Consider the following 22,232-nt stretch of genomic DNA (forward strand, 5'->3'; position numbering starts at 1 on the left):
AACAAAGACAGGAAAATGAGACGATGACACTGCTAATGTTACCCTAAACCTATGATTATTTCTTAGACAAATTTCCCCTTCTTTTCAGCAAACTACACAGCCACAAAAACATGGACTTTACACTTTTCCTAACTGCCTTCAGTAAGCCACCGAGGTGATAAAGTTAGGGAACGCGGGGTTTGCACTGAAATTGATCAAGGAAAAGAACTACACATGAACAGACACTGATGTCTAGAAAAGAATCCAGTTGTGAACACGGCAATGCTACGCTTTATGTTGCACATGCTGAAAACATGAGGGATGAAGAAGAAGTATTTACATTTTAATCTTACCTAGAAATGTAGGAGCAGGGAGATCTGAAGCCAAGGGTGGGCAGGAAGAAGGAATTGGCTCTTTCTAACCCTTCAGCATGGAAATATGCTGTTGGATTGAGCCCTTCAAATGTATACTCATATATATATATGTGTATATATAGACAGATGTGTGTATGTATATATATATATATATATGAATATGAAAGTTTTCAAATTATAGTTGTTACAAAGTCCTTAAAAAGCTCAAGATGAATATTTTAGCCAAGGAAAAGCCAAAATCCTGTGCCTTTACTTCATCCTTACTAAAGATTAAAGTCCTAGTGCGTTCCGGCTTGTGTACTGGGAGACACAGTTGCCAGGCTACCTCCACTCCCAGGACATAAGGTTCTGGCAGAGGGCACACAGTGTGAAAGTATGGAATATGCGAGGCTGCTACAGGGATCCCTGTGAGGGGAAATGAGACAAAGGACAGTGACAGACAAAGGACATGAGGCAAAGTGACAAAGGAAATGAGACAGACGCGTAGGGTCGAACTAAGGGCACTGTGATACCCAGGCGGGACACGGAATCTCAACCCTGGTCTCATCAAAGGACAGTCCGCATGCTAACCTCAGGTGACAGAGTCTAGACCTAAGGGGAAATATTCTTTCTTTCTTTCTTTTTGTTTATTTTTTTATTTTTTTAATTTTAATTTTATTTTATTAATTTATTCTTGTTACATCTCAATGGTTATCCCATCCCTTGTATCCTCCCATTCTTCCCTTCCTCCCATTTTCCCCTTATTCCCCTCCCCTATGACTGTGACTGAGGGGGACTTCCTCCCCCTGTATATGCTCATAGGGTATCAAGTCTCTTCTTGGTAACCTGCTGTCCTTCCTCTGAGTGCCACCAGGTCTCCCCATTCAGGGGACGTGGTCAATTATGGGGCACCAGAGTACGTGAGAAAGTCATACCTAAGGGGAAATACTCTAAGCAATGACAGCAGCGAGGCCCCGGGATGAGAACAACCCTACGAAGTAATAGGAAGAATTAGAAGGCCAGTAGGGATGGGAGGTGGAGAGCATTGCACACTGACTGACACGAGAAGTGGATGGGGTCACAGTGTGTGTGGGCAGTATTTTAAATGGAGTCAGAAACCACAGAAACACAACAGGAGAGCGACTCATTTTATTAACATCTCCATCAATGCTCTGGCAAATACGTATGCTAACCCATAGTTGTCAGACTATATAAGCACAGGGGCAGGAAGGAGAGACACAGTCTCTGGGATAGCTCACTCAAGGGTCAGGGTAGAAATACCCAGCATGGGAACAGAGAATGAACACAGCTAATGGGAGCTTATGAGAGATCCAGCACAGGATGAGGAGGCATGAGAATTGAGGATGATCTCTAGTTGCTGGCCTGGGTGGGGGAGTCGCTGTGTAGATGGTGGGAAGCCGGGGCAGGTGTTACATGTGGCACACACAGAGCCAGCCATGTCTCCAGACATTCCACTGATGATGGCAATTCAGAACAGGCACACAGAGGAGGGTGACTGTCCTTCCGTGCCTTTGCTCTGAGTTATGGCATGTGACAGCTTTTAGTGAGAGTACCTGAAGTTGATCAACTGTAGATTCATTTGATGAAGTATAATAGAGTGATATTTCCATCAGTTCATGTAACAAAGACCAGAAAGTCTTCCTTAACTACAGTACAATTGAATATGTATATTCAGAATGTATATTAAAACTGTGGTGTTTGTGTCCATGGAAATGTATGTGATAGTGATTGTTTAATTACATTATTCTAGCTACAGTAAAAAAAAAAAAAAAAAAAAGATACCCTTGGACAGAGACAGCTCGCTCTGTAATATTGCCCTCAGTTCATGGCGGTCACAACTGTATAATCTTACCTTCTAATAGCACACTCACTGCTCAGAAGCAAGTAGCCCAGGGGCAATGATAGGCAAGAACAAAAATACCAACCACCTGAGAGGTAAAACCACAGCTTCTGATTGGCTGGTTTGTTTGTTTTCTCTTATTTATTCTTTTCTCATACAATATATCCTGACCACAGCCTCCCCTCCCTCCACTTCCCCCACTTCCCCCAAATCCACTGCTCCTCCATTTCACTCCAAAAAAGAGCAGGCCTCCCAGGGATAGCAACAAAATTCAGCATCGTAGGATGCACTGAGGCCAGGCACAAACCCTCCTATCAGGGCTGTGTGAGGCAACCTAGCAGGTGGAAATGGTCCCAAGAGCAGGCACAAGAGTCAGAGACAGCCTTCTTCCCACAGGTAGGAGGAGTGCCACAACCGCCCCCCGCAAGATAAACAACCACAGTGTGTGAGCCTCTGTCCCAGCTCAGACCCATGCATGTTCTGAGATTGCCGCTTCAGTCTCTGGGAGGCCCTGTGCACCCTGCTTGGTCGATTCTGTGTTCTCCCACTGTCCTTATGGTTTTAAACTGGCCTTTTTGTTTGAGGGTTTCCCTGTTTACCTGGAATTATAAAACAACAGAGTAATACTTCCTTTATTCCCTACTTAACATCCCTGACTGTCAACACCTTGCAGAATGATATCAGCACCACCAACAGGGTCACAATACTATTTTCTTAAGACTCCTTCACGGTGACCATCAGAATCACTCACTTTCCTGCCTGATAGTGACTCATTTCTATAAATCACTAACTTCAACATTTCTCTGATATTATTTACACATGGGAATGGAATCTTTTACTCTCTAACTTTGGAGGATTTTTTTTCTTTTCCATTTAACATAACCATCAGGAGATTACATTGGCTGGTGTTTGTCTTGATGGCTTGTTCCTTCCCACGCTAAGTACAAGTCCACAGTTTAACTTTTTGCCAATTGATGGACAGTTTTATTAGTAGTAAGCTATCACAGACATCTGTGTAGAGAAAGTAATATGTTTTCGTTGGAATAAATGCCCAAGCCAGTAATTGCTTGGACCTATTTAGTTCATGTATAATTATTTAAGGAGCTAACAACAAGATGTCTTTCCAAGATGGTTATACCATTCTACAGCCCCACCGCCAGTACAAAGTTAGCCAGTCTCTGAATTCTTGCCAATCTCAGGTATTGCCACTGATTTTTATGAAAGCCATTCTGGAAGGTTCTGGTGAAATCACTGTAGCACACTGAGCATCTTTTTATATAGCCATGTTCTCTAGTAAGATGTTGTAGAGATTAATCTATCTTTGCTCACTGAATTCTTCTGTGTATCCTAAAGCCCATTCTTCTTGTCGCTGTATCTGAGTTTACAGAACGTTCTCCTGGCATTCTTTCACTGCAGGTGTGTGGGTATGAAAATATTCCGCTCCTCTGAGAAGGCCTTCATTTCTCCTCCATCTTGTGGGGATGTTTCCTCTAGGGGTGAAACTCGGAGTGAAGGACTTGCCTTCATATTTTAACGCCGGGTTCCAGGTTTTCTTTCCCAGGCTCTCAGTACTTTCCTCTCTTTTTTAAATGGTCTGTTTGATTATTACATCCTGTTACGGTTAACAGCACCAAATGCAAAGGATATACAGTCATGCAAGAGACAGGGCTCTGAGGAGGCCTGTGAGGGGTCATTTAGATTCGGTTCAGTGAGGTGGAAAGACCGCCCTGTGGACAGTGACACATTCCAGGGTCTAGAGTCCTGGAAGGATGAAAGGAGAAGGATGGGGAGCCTCTGACCCATCTCTCTGCTTCCTGACTGTGGCTGCCACAGAGCCCGTGGCTCCCCTGCATGTTGGACCTCATCCTCAGAGCCCATGGTTCCCCTACATGATGGACCACAACCACAGAGCCCATGGCTCCCCTGCAAGATGGACCACATCCAGAGAGCCCATGGCTTCCCTGCACAATGGATCACATCCGCAGAGCTCGTGGCTCCCTTCCATGATGGACCACATCCATAGATCCCGTGGCTCCCCTGCACGATGGACCACATCCGCAGAGCCCGTGGCTCCCCTGCACGATGGACCACATCCAGAGAGCCCATGGCTTCCCTGCACAATGGACCACATCTGCAGAGCTCATGGCTCCCCTCCATGATGGACCACATCCGCAGAGCCCATGGCTCCCCTGCACAATGGACCACATCCACAGAGCCCGTGGCTCCCCTGCAAGATGGACCACATCCAGAGAGCCCATGGCTTCCCTGCACAATGGACCACATCTGCAGAGCTCGTGGCTCCCCTCCATGATGGACCACATCTGCAGAGCCTATGGCTCCCCTGTACGATGAACCACATCCTCAGAGCCCATGGCTCCCCTGCATGATGGACCTTAAACTGCAAGCCAACACAATCCTCTCCATCCCTGAGCAGCTTTTCTCTGGTGTTTTGTCACAACAAGAAGATAATTAACACAGAACCATTTTACGATGATTTTTCTTTTTCTTATTTATCTCCTTGTGGATTTCTTTAGTTTCTTGAACATATATGCTAATAACCTTTATCAAATTGAAATTTGTTTTCAATCACTACTCTTTCAAGCGACATTTTCAATACTTATCTCTTTTTTCTTGCTTGCTTTCAGGACTCCACGGTCCTAATGTTATGCTGTTGTTGCACCTGTGTGGGTACCTAAGCCTCTACTTGTTGGTTTTCTCAATCTACCTGCTGCTGTTGTTCCAAATGAGGACAAGTTATCATACTATCTGCAAGACTGCTGTCTCCTTAGCCCTTCACTCTGCCTGAGATTGTCCAGTTTATGTTAGTGAACTTCCACACGTAAACTTCCTGTTTGCTACTCTTTAAGTCCCCTACTTACTGCTTAGAGTTTCTCTTTCCTTATTGGGAATTTCTTTCTTTCACTTCTTTAACTGCTTATTAAATCATGTTCTGGTAGCTGTGTTAAAAGTTTATTGAGCATTCCTCATATTTGGCTCATCTTACTGATGTCATCTATTTATTGTTTTTCATTTCATTTTAGATCATCTACAGCCTTGATATGACCGACGACGGTTAGCTGGTACCTGTTGCATCTTATCTCATGAGAATTCTGCCTGTTTTCACCAAAGAAAGGGAATTCCCACCTTACTCCTGACAGTTCCCCTTACAGAGCACAGTTCTCCTAATGGCTCCTGGAGACATTAGAGGAAAGGAGGGCCTTCTTTACAGTAGGTGAAGTGAGGTCTTGCCAATAATATCACCTCCACAGATAACGTCTTGGTGAAGAGGTGTGTGAGAACCGCTCAACACATCCCACTGTTCTCCATTGACACTGTGTCAAAGCTGGGTACCTTTTTCTATTAGATAAAGGGCAAAGCTCCAGCTCTCATTACGTCCTCTGACATGGCATGCAGAGGGAGGCTACAGGAAAAGAGGCTACACACACATACACACACACGCACACATACATACATACACACATGCACACACACATACACATGTACACACACATACATACACACACACACTTGGCTGTTTTGGATAGAGTAGGGTTTTTCTGGTGTGGTTGACTACAGAATACAATAGATTTTTATCTAAAAGCTTTCTGTCTTGTTGAACTCTGCCTTCCCTGTTCAGTGCACTATAGACAGCATTTCTATATGGGCTTGCCTGCTCCATGCACTATAGACAGCATCTCTACATGGGCTTGCCTGCTCCATGCACTATAGACAGCATCTCTACATGGGCTTGCCTGCTCCATACACTATAGACAGCATCTCTACATGGGCTTTCCTGCTCCATGCACTATAGACAGCATCTCTACATGGGCTTGCTTGCTCCATGCACTATAGACAGCATCTCTACATGGGCTCGCCTGCTCCATGCACTATAGACAGCATCTCTACATGGGCTTGCCTGCTCCATGCACTATAGACAGCATCTCTACATGGGCTCGCCTGCTCCATGCACTATAGACAGCATCTCTACATGGGCTTGCTTGCTCCATGCACTATAGACAGCATCTCTATATGGGCTTGCCTGCTCCATGCACTATAGACAGCATCTCTACATTGGCTTGCCTGCTCCATGCACTATAGACAGCATATCTATATGGGCTTGCCTGCTCTATGCACTATAGACAGCATCTCTATATAGGCTTGCCTGCTCCGTGCACTATAGACAGCATCTCTATATGGGCTTGCCTGCTCCATGCACTATAGACAGCATTTCTATATGGGCTTGCCTGCTCCATGCACTATAGACAGCATTTCTATATGGGCTTGCCTGCTCCATGCACTATTGACAGCATCTCTACATGGGCTTACCTGCTCTGTGCACTATAGACAGCACCTCTACATGGTCTTGCCTGGTCCGTGCACTAAAGACAGTATATCTATATGGGCTTGCCTGCTCTGTGCCCTATAGATATTATATCTGTATGAGGATTTTTGCTCCTTGCACTACAGACAACATATCTGTATGGTTTTGTTTTGTTTTCCTATTAATAAATCCATATGGTTGGTTATTCAGCTCAAAATCTTGGCTATGAGGCAAAAAGGACACTGTGAAACTTGCCTCTCTGTGTGCCATTTGGGGCCCAAATCCTCAGCTCATTGCTCCCGTCCAGTTTGAGAGCCTCCTAATGCTTTATACATAATTCCAAGGCCTGTATTTGAACCCAGCAGGGAAAGGCATATCTGCTCCCTCTTCCAAGAAACAAAATCCCCACTTATAGGAAAAGCGTCAGATTCCATCCCTCTCTTCCATGTTAAAAGCTGTTAGCGTGGTACTGTGACCATGTGACTGGTGTGGAACTGCAGGGCAGTGAGTCCAGTGGTTGTAACAAGTATGTCTGCGTGGATACACAGGTCCATCCACCTCTCAACCCTTCAAGTCTTTGCACTGGGCTTGGGACCTTGTTTATCAATCACCTCAAATGTCTTCACTGTATGTTTTGTGTCTCTCATTCTCCTTCTTCTCGTCTACAAACTCATGACCTGATAGCGATGCTGTTTCCTGGGAGAAGTGTGAGCATGAAACACCCATTTTCTCATTTTTGTTCCTATCATAGACATGCTAAACAAAATACAAAAATCTCATTATGAGTGAAAATGCTTCCCTCTGTGTTTGCAGTACTAGAGGATGGTATAAAATCGAGTTAATTCCTAGGGTCTCACAGAGCCTGGCAGGTTTCTCAGCAGTTTCCCATCCATGGTCCTGAATCTATTCTCCTACTCCCTGACTCTACCACACTGGCCATACATGTGCTTTATTTTATTCATAAAATGGTAGGTTTGTTTCAACCAGCCAAATGTGGGGAGAATAAGAGGGAGAAGGCGGGGAACCAGAGGGTTAAAGAGGGAGAGCTGTAATTACCACAATCATGCTTCAAGCAGAACGCATAACACAGGTTTTTGTTTGTTTTTGGTTTTTTTAATGTATTAGAATCTTGCTGATGAATCAAAGTTTAAAAAAAAAAAACAGCACTGAAGAAGTATATGAGTGCGTAGGATCTGGTCTCTTGGTGTGCTCCTATTTTGGACTCCATAAGCACAGCTAGTGAAAACTGGACAGCACATGAAAGGCTGGAGAGAGAGTGAGGGTAACCACCTAAGCCAGTGCTCTGCAGAAGTCCAGTCGGTATTTAAGGATCTGGAGAAAACAGTTCCAACTAGTTCAAGTTCAAGTCTCAAAGAGAGACAGTGGAGAAAGTACTGAGCTAAGGTGGTAGGGATGTGACAGAGCTGACTTGCATGTGACATCTTGCATCAGGCAATCAACTAACAAAGCAGAAAGCCTGTCATTTAAAACACAACTTCAGCCCGGGCATGGTGGCACGCGCCTTTAATCCTGGCACTCGGGACGCAGAGGCAGGTGGATCGCTGTGAGTTCGAGGCCAGCCTGGTCTACAAAGTGAGTCCAGGACAGCCAAGGCTACACAGAGAGACCCTGTCTCAAAAAACCAAAAATCAAAACAAACCAAAAGAAAAAAAGCCACAACCTCTTAGTGGTGACAGAAAAGCCGATCTGATATAAGGAGAAAACAGTGTAATACAAATACAGTAACCAACTTTGGTATCCCCCAGAAAACATTGTGAATTATAGGTTCATTACGTTCCTTACAGATGCAAAGAATCTAAGCACACATGACTATACTCCTCACACTTACCTGGGTACTAAAGTTCACAGACGTCATCACCTTTGTCCCAGGATCTCTGGCCACCTGCAAACGGATCAAAGTAGCCTTCTTCTGAGCCACGGCCAGCCGAGAACCCACCGCAAAGGAAATGAGGCTCTGTGGCTCGTCACTCTTGGAGACTTTAATCCGCGCAAATCTGGCACTGTTGTTTATAGCTGCCCCAGCAGTGACGTTATACAGTTCCACAAAAAAATGCAATTCAACTTGAGGCATCTGATAGTGAGGAAAAGAAAGACTTAACGATTACAAATATTACTTCCATTTTTACATATTTCTATCACTAATGCTGTTCATCTACAGCATTATAAAAATGATTATATACATGTATACTATATATGTGTGTGTGCGCGCATGTAACAATTATAAAGAAAACAGAGGCTATCAACTCAAGGGAAGTGGAACATGAGTTGGACGGAGGAAAGGTACCCAAGGGGAATGAAGAGAGGAAAGGAAGGGGTAAAGTGATATAACTCTAGTTAAATTAAAACATATTTTTTAAAAAACAAATATATAAAGATGCATTTTATATCATTACAGAACTAAATTTTTACATTAAATCACTTTGGCAACTATTCTTTTTTTCTTTCTTTCTTTCTTTCTTTCTTTCTTTACTTCTTTCTTTAAAACTCCATTTTCTTATAGTGAGCTTCTCTCTGAAAGATATATGTCTGTGTGTGGTGGTCTGAATAAAAATGATCCCATAGGCTCATATATTTATTTATTTTTTTAATGCACCTGACTCAGAATGACCTGCAAGCTCTGAGTCAAGTGCATTTTCTTTCTATTTTTTTAAAGATTTATTTATTTATTTAGTGTATGAATGCTCTATCTGCATATACATTTGCATACCAGAAGAGGGCATCAGATCTCATTGTATAGATGGTTGTGAGCCACCATGTGGTTGCTGGGAATTGAACTCAGGACCTCTGGAAGAGCAGCCAGTGCTCTTAACCACTGAGCCATCTCTCCAGCCCTGGGCTCATATATTTAAATGTTTAGTCACTAGGGAGTGGCACTGCTTGAAAGGATTAGAATTAGCAGGTGTGGCTTTGCTGGAGGAAGTGTGTCCCTGGAGATGGGCTTTGAGGTTTCAAAGCCCAAGCTAAGCTGGGAGGCAGAGGCAGGAGGATCTCTGTGAGCTGGAGGCCAGCCTGGACTACAAAGCGGGGGCAGGACAGCCAAGGCTACTTGGAGAAACTCAAAATCAAAAGCCCATGTTTATGGACCATGATGTAGCTCTCAGCTGCTGCTGCACTGCCATGCCCCCTGCCACGATGAGAATGAACCAAACTGCGGACACTGTAAGCAATTCCCTAATTAGGTATTTTCTTTTATAAGAGTTGTCTTGATCCCATGATCAATGGTGCCTCCTCACAGCAATGGAATAGTGATGAAAACAAGGCCCAAAGATACTATACATAAACTCAATAAGCCAATGATGAATAAATAAAATGTATCCATATGACCAGCTAATTAAAAACCAATGAAAGTAATAAACTATACAAAAAACTTTTGAATATAGATATACCTCAAAATATGTCAACAAGAGATAACATCAGGATTCATAAAAATTGTATAATTATTACATACATACATACATACATACATACATGATACCTTAAGTATAAATATAAAAATAAAATGTTTACTCCATGTGGTCAAAAGATATTTACATAAATATTCAATGCATAAACAAAATATCACACATTATAACAGTTGCCTCAACTGTCAGGTGGAAACTAGGGCAAAGTGTGGAGTTGAATGACACTGTAGATTGCAAAGGAAAAAAAAAATAGGAGGAAAAATTGAACTTCAGGAACATGTGTTTACTGTTTCTTTTGAGACAGGGTCTCCAGTAGCACAGTCTGCGCAGGCCCTCTGTGTGCATCCCAGGATAACCTTGAGTTCCTGGCCCTCCGTCAGCTCTACCTCTCAAGTGTGAGGACTGCAGGTTTGTACCACCATGCCTTCCATACGGGAGCTGAGGAATCAAACCCAGGTCTTTGTACTAGACAAACACTCTGCCATCTGAGCTACCACTTCAGCCCAAGATTTTTGTTTTAAGTTTTTAAAGTTTTAAAAACATGGAAGTGCTGGGCGTGGTGGTGCACGCCTTTAATCCCAGCACTCGGGAGGCAGGCGGATTGCTGAAAGTTCGAAGCCAGCCTGGTCTACAAAGCGAGTCCAGGACAGCCAGGATTACACAGAGAAACCTTGTCTCAAAAAAAAAAAAGAAAAAGAAAAAAGAAAAAAAGAAAGAAAGAAAAAAAAGAAAAGAAAAGAAAAGAAAGAGTAAAAACATAGAAGTATATATTTGACAACAAATTCTGTAATTTCATATAATTTTCATATTTTCATTAACGTACAGTATCAAAAGTAACTCTGTTCATGCTCCACCCTTGATTTTCCCCTGAAATCACTCATTTTCTAAAGTGTAAATTGTTCTTTATCACACACTGTCAATCAAATGTTTTCACAAATGATTTACTCTTACAAAGTAAAATCTGAAATGTTCAACTGTGTTGTTAGCATCCTGGTATTCCCCGCTAAAGTGACTTGATGTGTTTTCAACTGCACATGCCATTGTATAATGGTATGTTAGGCATATTTTTATCTGCCAGAAAGAGCCTAACCCATCACTTGTTTTATGATCATTTGAATGATAATCGTTATGTCATGAAACAAAACATCAAATCCTTCAGTATTATCCCAAAAAGTTCCATCTTAGCCATGCAGGAAATGCTCTCAATCTCATTTTCAATGTCTAGAATAATGTGTTTAGCTATCTAAGAGCTCATAACATTCCTTGGTTTTAGAAGAACTTTATGACAGGCAGATCTGGGTCCTGGGGTCCTCCTCAAACTAAGGCACCAGCCAAGGAGAAATAGGCAGTAAACTTCGAACCCCTACCAAGACCTAGCCGACGAACATGATATTCACCACTGTTGAGTGGAGAGTGAGATCTGACTCTCACACAAACTCTGGTGCCCCTTTTCTGACTACGTCCCCTGGATGGGGAGGCCTGGCGGCATTCAGAGGAAGGACAGCAAGTTACCAAGAAGAGACTCAATTCTCTAAGAGCATATATAGGGGGAGGAGGTCTCCCTCAATCACAGACATAGGGGAGGGGAGAAGGGGGAAGTGGGAGGGAGGGAAGAATGGGAGGAAACAGGGGAAGGGCTAACAATCAAGATGTAATATGAACAAATTAATAAAAAAATAAAAAATAAATAAATAAAATTCCTTGTTTTTGCCGATACAATTGACAATAAATGTTGGAATGTGGGGAAAATGTGTATTCTTTCCACTTTGAGAAACTATAGTTGGCAAATGTAAGAAGCCAAAGCAGTAGGAAAAGTCAGGTTAACTATATTCAAGAGCTAATATTCCCTAATGGCCATGGGAGCTCGGATTCACAATAGTCTCTCTGAACTGAGGATGTTGGCATGGTAAGCTCCAATAGACACTCTAGCCTTTATTTTTCAGTAAAATATTCCTTTTCATTGTGATGATGATTAGAACATTACTTACCATCAAAAGAACGTGCTGTAATCTAAGGAAAGAGCGATCTAAAAATTGAATTGTGTACAGATGGGTGCCTGCATATAATTAGACTGGAGACAAAAAGAATCTTGCACTCAGGCAAAGAAAAGCTCTACCCAGACAACGAGCCTGAAGTCTACTGAGAAGACAGACCTGAAGATCATAGCTGAGCCTCTCCGTACTCCTACGCCTGACAGGAGGCCTCACAGGAGCCCACTGCACACGCTACTGCAGCGCCCCTTCTCCTAGTGAGGCACTTGCACCTCAGGGCGGCCTTTTGCCCTAACTAGGAGAAAATTCCTCTCCCTCTCTGGGCTCAGAAATCCTCAGAAGTAGACAGACAGGTAAATACAAAACAGTATCTTTCCTATGTATTTTTCTAAAAGAGACTTGCACCAAAGTCTAAATGTTTCGTTTTGTTTAATAGATTGAGCGGGTTGAGAGCATGCCTGCTGTCTTAGTTTCTTTTCCTGTTATAATAAATTTACCTGACAAAAGCCAGTCGAAGATGATAGAGGCTCACAGTTCCAGATTACAATCCATCAGGGTGAGGAACTCACGGAGGTCAGAGCTTGGAGCTGTTACTGACATTACATCCAGTCCGGGCCAGGGAGCATGAGCTAGTGCAAGCACGCTAGGGCTTAGGGCCTTCTCTCACTTTTATCCCATCTAAAGAGCAGCCTCTAAAGTGGTACTGCTCACATTCCAGGCAGTTCTGCCAGCCTCGGTTAACCCAGCTAAGAAAAGCCTGCACAGGCACACCTACATGCCAATCTAATCTAGATAGTTCCTTACTTCTAAGGTGACTCTACACTGTGACAAGTTGACAACCAAAACAACCTATCCTACTGCTTAAACTAAATCTTATTGTATGATTTGTTAATGCAGAAACATGAAATAGCTCATCAGGGAGTGACCTGACTGAAATTCAAACGATGGATTTTTAACCTGAGTAACTGTTTAGGCAAGTTGGATAAATTCTTAATAACTTGAAAATAAATGGTCATCCTGACTGAGTGAACCCAGACCCAGAAAGACTCACATGATATATACTCACTTATAATTGGACACCAGCCCAACAGGGATGTCTCATGAAAGTCTTCACTTACCAGGAGATTGGGATAGATGCAAAGACTTCCTACTGGGACTCTAAGTGAGAGAAGTATGGGAGAATGGGGAAACAGAAGGACCCAGAGGGTCCTAGAAACCTACAAGTAGAACATCATGATGGGCAGATCTTGACCCAGGGAGGATCTGCTCAAACTGCTGCACCAACCGAGGACAATACATGCAGTAAACATTGAACCTCTAGTCAGATCTAGCCAATGGACAGGACATTCTCCACAGTTGTGTGGAGAGCAGGGACTGACTCTGACATGAACTCTGGTGGCCCATATTTGACCATTTCCCCTTGGTGGGGTGGCCTGGTGACACTCAGAGAAAGCATAAGCAGGCTACCAGGATGAGACTTGATAGGCTGTGACCATATGGTAGGGAGGAGGTCACCTTCTGTCACACACCTAGTTGAGGGGAATAGGGTGAAAGAGGGAGGGAGGGAGGAATGGGAAGGTACAAGTGATGGGGTAACAACTGAGACATAATCTGAATAAATTAATTAAATAAAAAAAGGAAAAAAATTTAAAAGAAAAGTACTAATTATATGCAGCTGAAAAAAACAGAACTAGAAGTTTTAAAGTTGAGGATCAGGAAATGGGACCAAAGGAGACACAACATCGACCTGTTGTGTCACTCTGGTACAGATGTGTTTTCTGTGTGTGTGTTTAGGCAGTGACTGCAGAAGTCTAGATTCTGTATTCCCTCGGGCTCCAGGCCCATCCCTTCTCAGGAAAACACTATCAATCATCTCTTAGGGTCAATTCCTTGCCAAGACCTGTGCTAATAATCGCCCTGTGCTACCATCTCACTTAACTTTCCTGATAGCCCTTTTATTAACGCCTTTAAACCTGGGAGGCTGATCAAGGCTAAACAACTTATCCAGTATTTGCCTAATTAGTTAGTAGATGAACTAAGATTTGAACCAAGGTCTTCTGACAACAGTGTTCAAACTCTGAACTACCATATGGACTGCTGAACAAACTCTGTGTAATGGATTTCACATCTCTGGCAACAGCTGAGGACAGTTCTTAGGCCAAAAGTTTAGGAATAATTGTATTGGTCTGCTGGCACAGCCACACAGGCCCTCAAATCTCGCTGGAAAAAAAACACTTATGGCTGTTGTACTTCCTGGCTTATACTGCTAGCTCTTAGTTTACAAGAAATAGAAGGAATCTAAACGTGAGAAGCCAAATCCATGCTAAATAATAAAGCATAATTTTGGGGAATGGGAAGAAAGTTGCGGTGCTTTGCTGTTTCATTTTCCTAAGAACACATCATGTTCCCTTCCTTTACTTTGAGGTCTGGCCTAATAGCTCAGGCTCGCCTCAGACATGTGTTTTTCATGCCTCAGCCCCCGGAGTGCCAGGACTAAACATCTGTGACTCCACTCTCGGCTCCTTCTTGTTTTAAGTTTTCTTTGACTGACATAGAATATGCTGTCCTTGCCTAGGACTTACTATTAAACAGCTGGAAAGTCAATGGAGGCATAATAGTTTGAAAATAAGTTATCTTTCTTATCTATATGAAACTATTTAAATATGGTCTTTGTGGTCTTCATACATACATATATGAAGGCAAGCTAAATAAAATTGCCAAATAGTAAGGAGGACCAAGCCCAAAGGGACATCTCTCGTCACCAAGTGAAGTTTCCAGTACCAGGAACGTGTTATATCTAATTGGGTTGTTGGACAAAAAGGGCCCATGGAAACCCCCAAACAACCAAGACTATATAGGATGTTGCCAAGACTACAGGATGTTCTCCACAAACAGATGACAAGGCCCCATTGTTGAAGACAACACGTATATAAGTCATTGCACGTGGAGAAGTCAAGCTGGTGCCTACATAGAGCTTTTATCCTTACGTTCTGGTGTCTTTGGCCCAGGATGGCACTCTGTACATTACCAAAGCAGAAACGTAAACACCAACCTATCCACAAACCCTTTGCTCTACAGTGCTGTCCTACCTGCAAGATAAGATAATGCTAGTGCAATGGTGGCACCAAGCTTGTTTGAATAACCAACCAATATCTGATTTTACTTGAGGCCCACTCCACAATACCCCACACTGCTTGGGTGGCCAAGAATGTGAAACTAAATATCCCACAGGCAGACAATAGGCAGAGAGTGAAAGACCTCAGAACACTCAGCCCTAAATGGGATGCCTCCATCAAATCCCTCCCCTTAGGATTCAGGGAGTCCTGCAGAAGAGGAGGCTGAAAGATTGTAAAATCCAGATTTGGTAGAGGACACCAAAGAAGCAAGGCCTTCGATATCAACAGGATCAACACACATGAACTCACAGAGACCGAGGAGAGCACAGGGCAGGATGGGTCTGCACCACATGGGGTCCTAGAGCTGAAAGGAGAAGTGGCCACCTGCCCCATCCCTAACCCGGAAGCAGTCTCCAACCACTTGCAAATAAAAATGCAATTTTCTCCAAGGGAGTCTCACTGGAGAAACAAACCACCCTTAAGGGTAGGCTGCATAGCCAGCAGTAAAATGTTTTCCCTTTATATGCTACAGGTCTTTTGTGTATGTATTATGGCTTCAGGTTTTGTGTTTTTATAGGGCTCTTGAGTGTCCAAATGAGTAAGCCTCTGTGCCTGTATCTGTTTCTTCTGCCTTTTCTTAGGACTCCTTTCCTTCTGTTAATTGATTTGGTCGTGTTCTGATGTGTTAGTTTTTCTTCTATCTTTTATATTATCACACCACATTACATTACATTATATTAATGTATTATATTGTATTATTTTCCCTTCGAAGCCTGTTTGTTTCTAATGAGACAGAAAGGGAGTAGATCAGTATGGGGGAGGAACTGGAAGAGCTCGGAGGAGGAGAGGGAGGGAAAGCTGTAATTAGGACACATTATATGAGAAGAAAATCTATTTTCAATAAAAATTTTTAAAATGGTCATCACTGCTCTTTCTGCATCTAAGTAGTTAGGGCTCAATACTAAAAAACTGCATATAAAGGTTATTTCTAAGTAAAGCAAGAATCGTACCAAAAAATAGGAATAAGTGATTAACACCTGTGAAACACAGATGAAGCTGAAATGAGGCCAGCAGGTGTCTTTTCTAACATAAAAGAGCGCTTAGGCTAAAGAAGAGCAGCCTGTTCTCCCATCTCACCCAGGCTGCCCTCCTGGATACAAGGAGGCAGTGACAAACGACCTCACCTCTGCAGTGGTTCTAACAGGACTTTTACACAGCCAGCCCTGCAACGTTTAAAGAGTAAATTACTCTGGGGAGAAGCAGGGCACTGAGAAAATTATCCCTGAAGGCATGAGTTAGTAAAAATATCTTAGTGTGCTGGGTGCAGTGGCACAAGCCTGTAGTCCCAGCAATTGGGAGACAGAGGCAGGTGGATCTCTGTGAGTTTGAGTCCAGCCTGGTCTAAGAAGTGAGTCCAAGACAGCCAGGGATACACAGAGAAACCATGTCTTGAAAAACAAAAAACAAACAAACAAAAAAAGAAAGTGACCCAAGTGGACCACATGATCAGCAAAGTAGCAATTACCAAGCAATTACCATGCCTCACTATCAGTGACAAGTGTTACTTTGAGGTTTCTGAACAAAGCTTTTCACAAACTATGAAAATATGTATGGAGTTAGCCTTAGAAGAGATTAATAAAACTACTACGGCAATTCTCAAAAGCAGAAAAAAAAACAAGGGGAAAAGTTTTTTTTTTTTAATTTAAAGCTATAATGATGTTGTTTTAAAACAGGCTTAATGTTATGAACAGCCTCGAGGCAAGTGCGTTTTCTCTGATGTGTGATGTTTGTGGTTCATGCAAAGAAACTGTAATACTTGAACATTCATATCATAATCTGGTGGACAGGTTTTTATTAGATGCTTTAATTTAATAAACGTGCATCAAAGAATAAATAGTACTGAGTGTACCTTAGACACTCAAACATCAAAATCTCACAGAAAAACAGCTACATGTGATTATTAAATACCCTGCTAGATCAGCTGGGTCATTGTGACAAAAGCCATTTGAATGACTCAGACTGTCCTAGCAGTGGGGTCAGTGTCTGTCTCCCAGAGCCCCGTGCAGGAGGAACCAATGCTTATTTATCCGAGGACGTACCAAGCAGCGTTTCTGTCCCTTTTTTATAAATCAAAACAATACAACCTAAGAATACATGAAATAAAGATCTCATATACCAATAGAAGAAATGTTTATGAATATGATAAAAAAAACAATGCCATTACTAGAGTATTTAGAGACACTAATTTGAATGAAACAGAGCAAGTGGCTAGGCCAAATGTATCCTAGAAAATAGCAAGAAATAGAAACATAGAAAACACTCAGCAAAAATTTATGATGGCATAAAATTTATATCTAAAATCTTTGGTCTAATAAAGAGATTTAGACATTATGGTAAGACATAGTTGCCACATAATGTGTGTGTTTCCATAACCATGCTCTGAGGTGAATAATTCTCAAGAAATGGTTAGCAGCTCATAGCACTTACCTTCTTAGGATTGAGCTCGAGGTGGATAAAGCATCGTGTTTGACCCATTGGGCAAGTTGTGACCCCTGCCACAAACCGCAGCTCATCTGTTAGGTTTAGCCCCTCTACTTGGAGAACGGTGGCTGTTTGGTTAAGGGTGACTCGCCAAAAGACTTGGACATCTTCAAAGGCTCTGTGCAAGAAACAAACCCATGAAATGTCTTGACAGAGTGATACACAGTACTTGCCGGGTATGTGTAGACATAAGGATACTATGTAATTCAAATGCTGATTTCTGTATCCCCCAATCTGTGGTTGCAATCTGTGTTCTGAGAATCTCCTGTCTCAATGTTGTGTAAACACGGCTGCCCAATAGTCCTCTGATATGCCAATAAAGTAGACTACAGCCAATCACTGAGCAGGGGAGAGGATAGGGCTGGACTTCCTGCCAGCCAGGGGAGGAGGAGTTAGGAGAAAGAAGTGAAGGGATCCAGCCACCGGAGAGGTCCAGGAGACATCAGGAGAGAGGAGCTGGAGAAGGAAAGCTAAAAGTGGAAGTATCTCTGGGATGTACGCTGAGGGGAAACCACATTAGCTTAGAGGGTTAAGAATAGCGTAATAACTGCTCAGTTGTTGTGTTGTGAAGCTTATTATTAAACAAATATAAAAGAGTCTCAATTATTTGTATGATAGCTGGGTAAGAGAGAAAGTGAGAAACAAACACAATTTTATGTAAATAACATTAACATGTATGATAGCTGTCCCTATTCCTCCTCAGTGTGGCAGCACTTGCTGTATGACTGACAATGCTGACAGTGAGCAGCACTTCTTACAGCAGATAAGAAAACTAAGACTGATGGTTGTCATGGTATTCTCTGACTGCCTACTGTTCAGCAATGAATTGACACTCAGTGAGGAATGCTACTCTTTCTGTCCAAGGTAACAAAATGTGCAAATAAACAGTAGGAAAAAAAAAAAACTCTGACCTCAAGTAAAGTGGTATTATTATTTGTCTTTTAACAAAAAATTCTCTAGAGAAAGACACTACTCCTAAAAAAACATATTTAATTGTAACATTTAAACCCAAAATATGCCCAGTAAAAGGCCCAAATAGAGAACAGGCCCCAAATGGAGGTTTTAATTCATACACACATGCACATGTCACAGCAAGGAAAGACATGTCACTACAGAATTAGGCTGCAAGGAACGCTTGGATGCTCCAATCTCCCTCGGAGCTCAGTGGCTACATCACAGTCGTCAGAGAGTGGCTATTGTGATGAAGGACATAATGGCCTAAATCATCTGACATTGATTTGAATGGCGTGCAAAACACTCCAGGCATTCCTGTGTTATGGGTTAAGCTCTGTACAGAATTTCAGGATGTTATATCTGTGTACACACACACACACACACACACACACACACACACACACACCTACCTGTTTGGCTGCCTTATAACAACTAGCTGCTGTCGGCTCTTGTCAGATCCGTCCCCCAGTTCCAGGCCTCGTTGGGACTCCTCACTGAAGCCTATGATGCCATTGTGGAGGTCACTCCCTGGAAAGGAAAATGGGGGTGGGGGCTTAGGATGTGGAAGCCCTAGAAATCTCCATAGCCCAGAGACTATAAATGAGAAATTCGCAAGTGGGAGTGTCCCAGCCGCTCAACACCATCCCACGTCAGTGGTTCTCAACCTTCCTAATGCTGTGGCCCTTTAATACAGTTGCTCGTAAGATTATTTTTGTTGTTATTTCGTAACTGTAACTTTGCTACTGTGATGTAAATTTATTTTTCGAAGTAGAGGTTTGCCAAGGGGGTGTGACGCACAGCTTGAGAATCTCCGTCATAGAAGGAAGGGTCCTAAAGCAAGCAACCAGCAACCGCAGAAACAACTTGCGTCAGTCACCCCAGAAAGCTAACTGACGAGGTTCCAAAAAGACATAATTTCCAGAGGCAAACAAGGGGCCAAGCAAATGAGACGGAACACTGTGTAACTGTACTGATTGGAGAGACACAAGTGGCAGGAGGTCTCTCTCCCAGCTCTGAAGTGTGAGACAATGTGGACGCCAGGCATCATGGGTGGGCGTGGGACGGGCTACCTTTGTCCACATGCCTCCTGCGTGCTCTGTATCAGTTACACTGAAAATCCTCATTGCCATCAATTACTCGTCAGAATCACTTTTTAGCCGAGCATTAGAATGTGATGCTAAGTGTCCTCTTTGGTAGCAATTGTTCCTCCCCGGCTTTGGTTCTGTTCTTTCCTAGTAGTTTATAGTTTCCTGTTTTCTTTTGTAGGCCAATAGCAGCTGACCAGGATTTAATTAAAATTCTCTTGTCACATCCACAATAAATTGGAGGCACATTTCTAGTAAGGCAATTATAGGTTTGTAATCTACCAGTGATCAGAATCAAAACTGAATGAGCCATTTAGCACTTGGCTTCTTTTAGAGTGGGTTCCACCATCTAAACGTTAAAGGGTTAGGAAGTCTCGGTGAGGATAGAGGAACCAATAAAGTTAGTGACAGAGTTAAAATAGAAATGATATTAAGGGAAAGAGCCAGGTGTACGAGAGACAAGGTAATGTGGGCAAGATAAAAGAATAAAGAACCTTTCGACAATGTGGTCGTGTGTGCATGACTGCTGTGCATGACTGCTGTGCATGACTCATCACGTGATATTAGCAGACAGGTGTGGGAAGGATTGTAAGCTTTGTCACAGGTGAAAGCAGTCTTGGCCGGCTTTGCCCTTGGACACACCACGGATACTCCCTGAGATTAACCTTGAGATAGACTGAGTGAAGCCATCCAGGGCCTGGAATTCAGGAAGTGGACCTGGGGACTCCACCTGGACTATTGTGTTTCTAATCGGCCCTCAATGGGAGAGGGAGACCGATGCTTGCACATGACAAACAGGCAGGCAGACAGGAGAGAGGAACAGCAGGGTTAGACTGGACTTGAGCACACATGGATGGGGAAAAGGATCAGCTAACAGGCCAGACCAGTGCACCGGCCAGAGACACCTAAGGACCCGTCCCATGGAACAGATACCGAAAGGTTCACTGCTTTTTCCCTTTAACCTTTTTTCCTTCTTGTGTAAGCTAGCTGGGCTGTATAATAAAGTTTAATTGTTAAGAAACAGAGCCAACAAGAAACTGAGCCAACAGACAGGGACGGGGAGGCACCTAATACATCCATATACTGACAAAGACATTTGGGAGGCACAGAGTGACATTTGGGCAGGCTTTGGTGTGTCCTATTGCCTGACACATGTAGAAGCAGTTTCAGGCCCGCGACCATCCTGACCATACCACGTTTGCCAACCTGACCACCAAAGAGCCCTTTCCCAACCACCTAACCAGGATGTGGGGCCTCTCCAGTGTATGGTAACTAACGGAACACTGGTTAGAAAGGCAGGGAGCCTCCAAAAGCCATTTTTAATTTCATGGGACTGATGTAGGGCACACTAATTACTAGATATTTTGACTGTTTGCTGTGGTCTTATCTGAATGGCTATGATAAAATATTTAAATCATAGAATGCAGGGGCGATGCTTAATTCCAAACTAATTTTAAAAGAAATATGCACATTATACTAAGCCAATGTAAAAAAAATTTTGCAGAAATGAGCTAAAATTTACAATGCTTCCAATAAACTGTTGAAATGGGAATGATGTTAGTTAAAATTAGTGAAAACCTTAGGGTAATATAAATAAGAAAAACTGTATAAAGGAAGCTACTCCAGCGTTATAACTGAATGGTTAAAACAACATAAACACGAGGGAAGTATCACGTCCCAGCATGCGCCCTGAGATCTAGTCCCCGGCGTGTGAGTGGTTAATGCCGTAGTGTTGTACACCTCGAGATTGCTAAGAATAAAGCTCAGGAGGTCCCACGACAGAAACATTAAGATTTGAGGTGAGGGATGTGAAGATAGATGATGTGTAGTTTAAATAAAATATAATCATGAGACGGCCCTTGTGACTACTTTTATTAGTTACCCACAAGCCGATCTATATAATGGCATATAGCATTATTTCTGAGGTAAACTGAAAGTTACCACTAAATCAAGGTATGTGAGGGACTCCTAAAATGACTAAGAATGTAAGAAGCCATTGTTACATATGTGTGCACATGCAAACAGGATATAGACACACAGAGAGAAGAGGGACACAGAAGCAACATGCAATGACCATGTCAGTTGTGTTAGATCAAAAACAGTGAAAAAATTTAAGCTATTATAGCATAAGTGTATAGGGATTATGTGTTTGTATGTGTGCGTACACATGTGCACACACATGTACATCCTACATATTCATATACATGCATAGCATATGTGTTTATATATACATATGTGTGAGTATCCAGGTGGAACCATGATTATATCAATGGTGAAGGGTCAAAAACAACAAAATTACTCGTTTTAATCTAACTTATATATGTAGAGGATTTCTTGACAGTGGCATCTTTGCTTTAGGATTGATTGCCGAAAGCAGCTCAAAAATTTTTAAAAATGTTTCAAGACAAGATAAATAATCATATGCTTGGATATCAGAAACAATGTTTTTCTAGAAAAGTAATGTGGACTTAAGGATTTTTCTCTGTGTTGTGAAACTACAGATTTACAAATAATGTCCCTGGCTCTTATCTAAGTAACACCTGTCATGTTAAAGTGTCGTCTGACCTAAAGCCAACATGAACTCATGCTATGGTTCATTACTTTAGGAA

The 22,232-nt window shown here is 42.5% G+C and overlaps 1 protein-coding gene across 1 annotated transcript in view; it reads right to left on the reverse strand.

Annotated features, from left to right (window-relative positions):
* The window catches only part of ADGRV1 (adhesion G protein-coupled receptor V1), a 517,649-nt gene that overhangs the window by 288,343 nt on the left and 207,074 nt on the right, over window positions 1-22,232 (reverse strand). Inside the window, exons 76-78 of the mRNA XM_084801946.1 lie at window positions 18,949-19,066; window positions 17,531-17,702; window positions 8,364-8,606 (exon numbers count right to left, since the gene is read on the reverse strand). Of these exons, the coding sequence (XP_084658072.1) occupies window positions 8,364-8,606; window positions 17,531-17,702; window positions 18,949-19,066 (533 nt within the window). The remainder of the gene's footprint in view (window positions 1-8,363; window positions 8,607-17,530; window positions 17,703-18,948; window positions 19,067-22,232) is intronic.

Source organism: Acomys minous, assembly GCF_964271855.1.
Source record: "Acomys minous genome assembly, chromosome: 11".
In the NCBI taxonomy this organism is placed as follows: domain Eukaryota; kingdom Metazoa; phylum Chordata; class Mammalia; order Rodentia; family Muridae; genus Acomys; species Acomys minous.